Below are 8,427 nucleotides of genomic sequence, written 5' to 3'. Positions count from 1 at the left end.
GATTAAGTTATGTAAAATTAACATTCAATATTGAAAAATATTTGTTATCATCATTGTTTTAATATCTATTTTATTGTGTAAAAAAATTGATTTTTTTTAGTTATTTATCCAAACGCTACAACTTTAAAATAAATACTTCTATAACTAAAAATTCAAACACAAAACAACTTATTTATAAGCTGCTCTTAATAAAAGTCCTTATTATTTACCCAAACTAGATCTTAGTTTGGATAAATAACTTAAATAAATTCTTTTATGTTTAATTTTTTAGTTATAAAAATATTTATTTTAAAGTTGTAACGTTTGGATGATAGTTGATAGATACTTAGATAACATCCCTATTTTAGTGCTACTGCTACATATCAGCACCATTTACGGAACGCCCTTATCCCTCTTAAAAGTACTACAATATTTTATGGGTCAGTGCCTACATGATAAAAGTCTCTCTTCATATGGTGGTGCCCTTCATTCGTCATAAAGCAAACAAAACAGGTCATAGAATTGTTTTTAGAAATTTTTTAAAATAAGAACTCCCTTTTCTACAAACTTTTCCTATGTACTGAAACCAAATAGGCAAATATTGACACTAGAGAGTGAAAATGAAACCAATCAAATTTTTATAAAGAATTTAAAGATAAAACAGTAGAATCTCACATTCAAGAAGCATATATGACAATGGCAATTAATAAATCCCCAAACATTAGGGATTCTTGAAGACGAAAGCCTAAACAGGCTCAAGTCCACCGATAATGTGCTTGTTTATCTAAATTCAGAGCTTTTAAAAAAAAGAAAATAATTAATCATAAGGATTTCTGAATTTCTTTAAAAGCTCTGGAATTTCATATCCAAGCATATCATCTACGGCTTGAATCATTCTGGACTTCAGTTTTTCAAATTTATCAATGTTGTAACTACTTAAAACTTCTCTGAAGTGATCTGCATTAGGAAAATCTCCAGAAGGTAGATGATACTCTCGTTGAACCTGTTTTTCAACATAAATAAATAGTAAAATTAGAGAAGGAAAAGGAACCAAAGTAAAGAAGCAAAGGAGAAAGGAAAGATACCTTTGCAAATTCCTCATCAAGTTTATCAATGAGCCTTTGTTGAGCCTTGGCTTTGCCCATTATTGCAGGCATCTCCTTCTTGAGATGACTAATTATGTATGCATGAATTTTAGCAGATCTAGCACGTTTGACAAATTCATTTATCTGCACCATTACATTAAGCATGTAAAATCTTTCGTTAAAATAATAGAAGCAAACATGATCTATAAGCACAGAGTGACATACATGTACCAATGTATATAATTTTTCTTGATTGCACCACTAAGTCATGTAAATAGTATAAAATTTGTGACTATACCTTGCGATCGCAAGCCTTCTTTGGAATATCTACCAAATCTGCAAGCAAATCATTTTGTTCTTTCTCAAAGAGATCCCTCCCTAAAGGACCAGCAAAGCTTTCATCGATAGGCTTATCATTGAACGAGCTGTAGAGAACATTAACGTAGCATTAACTGAACTGAAGAATATCAAACTAACTGGATAAACAAACTTCGTCAAATTAATTGAAGATTAAGAAGATAATTAGGCAAATTTTGAGGAGACGAAACCTACCCAATATATACACGTGAAACTTCAGGAGTGTTTAGCACTTTCCCCAATGACCACATCAACGCTCCATAAACTCTCATCAGCTTTAAAATAAATTCAGGCAAGTAGAGAAAAATAAAAAGATTGAAGATAGCATTCACAACATACCAAAAGAAATCTCGTTCATAGTATCTTACTTGTTGAGTATCAACTTGATCTGCCTTATTTAAAACCACACGGATCTTGTCTTCATTACCACGTAGAGATGAAATCACACGTTTGAACTCGTCACTAATATCAAGTTTATGAGGATCAAATAGGAGAAGAATGAGATCACATTTTTCAGCAAACCAAGAAACAACACCGGTGAAATCATAGCTTCTTTGAGTCCTTTGTTTCTCTCCAGATAGGACACCAGGAGTATCCACAAATGTTACTTCATCCAATAGCTAAAATAGAAAAGTGGTTCAAGTAAAATCTCAGATAGTGAATGACACAACCATAAAAACTTAAAATGTAAATAGAACGTACAGGATGCGGCATTTGAGAACATTGAAACTTCGATAAAAATGATCCTCCAAATGTTGTTAGGCCACCAAAAGGCATATCAGCATCAACAGCAATGGTATTTCCAGGAATACTCCTCTCATCAGGTCCCGACTATATAAATAAGAAAGCAAACTCCATTAACACAAGAAAACTTATATAAATTCAGCCTATGTTATGCACAAAGTTTAACATATCCAATCCCAAGCTTGGATAAAAGGAAATGGCTATGTTGACAATTTACAAGTAATAAAAAACTTTGTTGAATTGTTGTGTCATGATAAAAGAAAACTGCCTTTTTTTTTTTTTCTAGTCAGACTTCATAACAACTTCTAAAGAAGATACAAGAGCAAAAATAAACTTTTTATACCATGACAACAACGAATCTATCAGTTGTGGGCTCAGGTCCAACATGTGCTCCTGAACAAAGAAAGATATTTTAACATAGTATAAACACTAGTACAGTAATATATTTTCCTCTATCAATTCTATGAATGAAGGAATTTTGACAATGTAGGCATTACATCATGTAGAACTAAACTGACCTGGATAATCACATCTTAACAAATGCTTTATAAATGTTGTTTTTCCTGTAGAATATTGACCGAGAAGCATGACCATGGGTTTAGCATCAAAATCACTGTTGGTCTGTATACACGTATAATCTTGATTTTATTATCAACACATATATTCACAATAGCAACAAATGATAAGCAGGGTAGTTACAATTACAATGCTAATACATGTGTGGACAAATTTTAGCATCAAATTTACGTAGAAGGTGCACAGATGCAACTTACCAACAATGGAGATGCAAAATCGTTATACCGATAAGTGACTTCTAATGGCTTTAATCTCTCAACGTACAATTTCTTCAAGCCATCAACTATTGATGTAACAGAATTGAGAGGTAACTACAAAAAAGAGAAGCTATTATGACTACTGTACACTTTGCAACAAATAAAATTGAGCAAAACCATGGAAGCAGAGCTCCACTGCTACTTTATCAATATCAAAACCCGGCATCAGTTTTTCATCTTCATGCAAGAAAAACAACAAACATGGATTCACTATATACAATCATTGTGAATGTGTTCCAGAGCATGCTCGTTGGACTTGAAGTATAATGCACGAGCTTGTGTCAATCACTTTATTATAATGAAATCGTTACTTGAATAAATAGTTTGGAGGATCTCTCAACTCCGAATTATAGAAGAAATATACTATCAAATGAAGAGAAATTATCTGATCATCTCTAAAATAATGGATTTTGGATCCATCCATGATCTATTGCCAACAACCAATTGAACTAGATAGAATTCATAATATGAAATTTTCACAAGATGGAATTCATGGCAAGACTCACTCTCTTTAGAGATTTTGATTTTGAAGTAAACCACGGGTTTTTTGGAATTGACTGAGGCTGAGCGGGCCCTACAAATCATCGGTAAAATCATTTAGCCGCATATAATGAAACCCAGGTAAGTCCTGAATAAACAAAAATAATAAAATTATATATCTAACCGTTAATTTCAGGAGGAGAATTAATTATTAATCTCTTTGTTTTCTGCAAAAAAAAAAAAAAAAGGGGGTAAAGAATCATTAGAAACAGTATTATCTAATCTAATAATAATAAAGCACAAGGTAAAGAAGTCTTACTGCGACTAGATCTTCAAGTCCTTCCATCACAGGAGGTTTAACATTTTCCTTATCAACTTTAAACAACAGAGAAAGGATTATTTAAATTCATTAAAACATTTGAAAAAAAAAAAAAAAGTATCACAAGAAACTCGGGTCTGTGAAGCCAACATATAATAGCAACTAAAGCATCCCTAAATTGATTTTTTCTCAAAAGTGACGAAGTTAATGAAATCTACTCTTAGATCAAGGAGAATGTGCATTGTTTATTGAATCCACTAAATATTCAAATAGTGAATACAAATACTTTCTTAATTTGTAGAACAATGAGCTTTTCACAAGTATCTCATTTCACGATTCATCAATACTGATACTAAACAGTAGCAACATTTTCTCTAAATATAGATCAAATATCTAAATTATACATGAGGAGTTAGAATAAACACTACTGCACATTCTTTCGGAGTATCATTTCAATACACATAAGAGGACATGATCACACACACTTTCCACGAAAAATAAAAAATCGCATTATGATCTGAACTTACTCTCAATTTTAAGTATATCTGAGTTCAGTTCGTACCCTGCTTGTGCAAGCGAAACCAGCTGTTCATTGAAAGAAAAAATAAATAAAAGATGGAACTGAAATCGCAGTTTCATTTATCCGAATCAGATACAAACGACAAAGATTATTACCTGCATTGCAGTAACGAACTCGTTGAATCCCAAATAGCCTTGTCGTTTGGTATCGGCGAGAGACCAGAGTTGCTTGAGTTGTGAGCGAGATAACTTGGAGAGAGTAAAGAACTTCGTAGCGTCGTTTCCGCTGATACGACCATCTCCATCTGCGAAGAATCAAAACGAATCGTTTTACTATAGAAGCTGCAAATGAAGAAGCACGAACATGCGATTTCAAAAGTGAAGGAAAAAACGAACCTGAATCAGCCAAGTTGAACCATTCCTGGTACGTCTTCGTTTCCTCATTGGAACGCGTCATCTTCTTGTTCTCTCAATTCGCGACTCTGAATTCGAATTGGAATCTGAAGTTTGCAGAGAAAACTGAATACTTTTTTATTCTTCTTTTCGGTCTAAAGAAATAAGAGGTGATGTTGTTTCTGCTGCATGCTTCTCAATGTGATTATGATGCTTGGATTGGGATGGGATGATCGTGATTGCGATTAATTATTGCGTGTTGATTATTTTTTATTGGGTATGGGCGTGGGGCCCTTTTAAGCGATGACACGTGTAATTGTGGACCGTTCGATGGCTTTTCTGCTAGGTTTTTAGGGTGGGCGCGTTCGTAGTGGATACTCACTCTTTTCAGTTTTCCGGTTTTATGAATTGTGATTTTGAAAATTTGAATTTAAAGCGCCCAATGAGGTGCACGCGTAACGAGAGTGGTCAGTGGATTACGGTCAACATGTAAAACGCTCTTGTCTGTTATCTTCTGTTGAGGTGGCTAATCACTAGTTTAATAAGACATGTTAAATGATTTAACAATTTTTTAATTATTATTATCTTCATCTTCATATAAATAATCACATTTTTTTAGTTGACTGGTTTCCACTTGAGAACAAATTAAAAATTTATAATTAAAAATAAGAAAATAACTATCATTAAACTAATAATTTATATTTTAATAAATCTCATCAAATAATCTAAAAGTAAAAACAATTAAAAGTTAGTTTAATTTTAGAGCAAAATTTACCTCAAATTTTTCTTTCTTTATTATTTTGTCAAGTGTTATAGCCTTATAGGTGTATAATCAGATATAGATAGAAAGAAGTCAATTACATATTATTAAAAAAATTTTAAATAATAGCATAGTTAACGTGACATATTTTTGAAGGTATTTTTTATTTATTTGATTTTATTTGATTTATATAAATATTAATTAATTATTAATTTAATTGAAACAAATATCAAATTATTTAATACTTTATTTGACTACATTAACTAATTATATTAATTATTTAATTTGATTAAAATAAATAAATTAATTTTATTTTAATTTTTATTAATTTTTTATTTTATGTATTTTTATTAATAATTTTTAAGAATGTTATAATTAATTAATTATTTAATTTAATTGAAATAAATATTAAAGTATTTAATATTTTGTTTGGCCACATTAACTATAACTAATTAATTATATTAATTATTTAATTTGACTGGAATAAATAAATTTATTTTATTTTAATTTGTATTTTTTTTTCGTATTTGGATTAATGATTTTTAAGTGTGTTATAATTTTTATATGACATATTTATAAGATAATTTTTATTAATTTAACTTACTTTATTGAGCCAAATAATTATAGTTAATTTATTATATTAATTATTTAATTTAATTATTAAATATATGTTATTTGATTCAATTTATTGTCATGTTAACGTTTGAATCGTTATTTACTAAAAAAATTTCTTCATTTTTTGTTTAATCTTAAATATTTTAATTTTAAATTTCAAATTTTTATTCATTATTTATATTTCTTTTTTTTTATTTTAATATCAATCAATTAATTATATCAAATTATTGATTTAATTGTAGTCCACTTTACCAGAAAAATAATTTGCTATGCATATGTTTTTACCTCATAAATGTCTTAGAAATAGAATTTTAACAAATATTTTTTTTTAAGAAATACTAAAAGTTATTACCAATGACTTTGTTTAAATACTCAAAGAGGATGTATAAATTTTTGAGACATAGAAACAACAATAAAAATTTTCTAGCATCTTTGGAGTTTAATATGGATTGAAATTCGCTTATCGGATGACAAATACTAAATGTTACTTCAAGTAACATTGCATATTTACTTATTGATAATACTAAAGTTCGAAATGCCACTAAATATAATTGAGAATTCAATATAAAACATCTAATCTTATTCTACTTAAGCAATATTGTTAATGAGAATTAAACTTTCAATTTGAAAAAATACTTGAATGATATTATGAGTTTTTTTTTTTTTTTTTTTACATATAACAAAGATTTTCGTTTTGAAAAAAAATAGATGTGCTATCATAGATAGATTTCAACAAAAATAATTTTTTATAATAGTGTCTTTTGTCATCATCATCAAGAAGACAAATTTTATCCTATGTTAAATTATACAAATTCAAATCGATTTTAACAAAAGAAAAAAAAGAGTGTTTGAAAGTTTACTTATAAATCATGAGAAAATATAGACAAATTTAACTATTAATATTATTTAAAAATAAATCTTTTAAAAGATAAATGCTAATATAAATATTTTAATTTAAATAATAATTATTCTATTTTAAAGATAAATAAAATAATTACTCATTGTTTTCAATATCAAAAAACTTAAACTTTGAATTTAATAAACTTCGCAAAATTTTTATGGTAATAATTATTATGTGTGTTTTCATTTAAAAAATTAAAAATAAATATTTTACACATTTTCATATATTATCCCATGCAAGGCATGCATATATATTAATTAATTATTTAATAGTTATATGTCTACTATTAATTATATAATAGTAAATAATTTTTTAATTTATTAAAAAAATAGAATTTTATTTTTTTATTTTATCTATTTTATCTATTTTATTCTGTATTTTATAATTTATTCACTATAAAAGATCATATATGTTAAAAAAATCTTATTTTCTATCAATTACTCTTTTATTTGATAATTTTTTTTCTCCTATGATGTATTATTTTTATTTTTTTATTTTTTTTAATTATAAACATTATTATTGGTTATTGACTTATTTGTACTCTATTTCTTCTATTTTTTATTTTTTATTTATTTAAGTTTTTATAATTTTTTATTATAAAGTTTATTATTTTTATCCCGTACAAATTAATCTTTTCATATGTTAATTTTTCTCAATATTTAAATTATATTCCTTACGTGCTTAATTTTATTTCTAATTTAAAAAATTGAGTGATAAAATAACATCAATAAATAATGTTGTGCATTTTTTCTTCATTTTTTTTTCTTACATCCCTTTTTGTAGGGACCATGAATAATTATATACAATGGTGTTTATGCATAAAAAGGTATGTATAAATTCTATCATATATTCTCTTAGTAAAATTTTGATCATCTATCTTGAAATAGGAAAAAAGTTATAAATTACTTTGAACTAATAACTCAGTCATCGTTGTGACAAGATATTGTGTATTCATCTCATCTTTAATAGTTTTGGTAGGTGTTTAAACTAATAAAAAAAATATGAATCTATTTCTATCGTTGTGACAAGATATTGTGTATTCATCTCATCTTTAATAGTTTTGGTAGGTGTTTAAACTAACAAAAAAATATGAAATCGTTTCTAGGTACAAATACAGCTGCTTTAATTCAAGAATAGTCAAAATATATCAGTAAATTTTAATGTACATTTGGTCATATTATTTTGATTCTAATAATGAATGATACTAGAATATAAAATAGTTCTAGGTAGATTTTAACAAAAATAGTTTTTTATAATAGTTTTTTTTGCTATGATAATAAAAAAATAATTTAAGGACAAATTTTATTTCATGTTAGATTTTACTTGTTCAAATTGATTTTAACATAAGAATAAGAGAGTTTAAAAAATTTACTCATAAATAATAAAAAAATATCTATAAATTTAACCACTAATATTATTTAAAGATAAATATTTAAAAAGAT

The 8,427-nt window shown here is 27.1% G+C and overlaps 1 protein-coding gene across 1 annotated transcript; it reads right to left on the bottom strand.

The window, feature by feature from the left end:
* Positions 1–594: 594 nt before the first annotated feature.
* LOC112741266 (EH domain-containing protein 1) lies at positions 595–4,925 on the bottom strand. The gene is made up of 15 exons (XM_025790163.3): positions 4,713–4,925; positions 4,473–4,621; positions 4,325–4,382; positions 3,798–3,853; positions 3,663–3,705; positions 3,505–3,572; positions 2,939–3,052; positions 2,684–2,786; positions 2,509–2,558; positions 2,124–2,252; positions 1,790–2,041; positions 1,617–1,696; positions 1,363–1,489; positions 1,065–1,208; positions 595–982 (listed from the first exon to the last, which is right to left on the bottom strand). Exons 1-15 carry the CDS (start codon positions 4,771–4,773, stop codon positions 797–799), a joined length of 1,620 nt encoding a protein of 539 aa, XP_025645948.1. The 5' UTR covers positions 4,774–4,925; the 3' UTR covers positions 595–796.
* Between the last annotated feature and the right edge of the window lie 3,502 nt (positions 4,926–8,427).

This window comes from Arachis hypogaea, chromosome 14 (assembly GCF_003086295.3).
Source record: "Arachis hypogaea cultivar Tifrunner chromosome 14, arahy.Tifrunner.gnm2.J5K5, whole genome shotgun sequence".
Taxonomy (NCBI): domain Eukaryota; kingdom Viridiplantae; phylum Streptophyta; class Magnoliopsida; order Fabales; family Fabaceae; genus Arachis; species Arachis hypogaea.
Note: the sequence above shows the minus strand (reverse complement) of the source record. Positions and strands in the feature narration are given on the sequence as shown.

Coding starts and splice junctions, on each gene's coding strand:
- LOC112741266 (XM_025790163.3), bottom strand. CDS start 4,773: ATGACGCGTTCCAATGAGGAAACGAAGACGTACCAGGAATGGTTCAAC. Junction 3,854..4,324: donor AGATATACTTAAAATTGAGA/GTAAGTTCAGAT, acceptor TGTTGTTTAAAG/TTGATAAGGAAAATGTTAAA. Junction 2,787..2,938: donor ATTTTGCATCTCCATTGTTG/GTAAGTTGCATC, acceptor ACGTGTATACAG/ACCAACAGTGATTTTGATGC.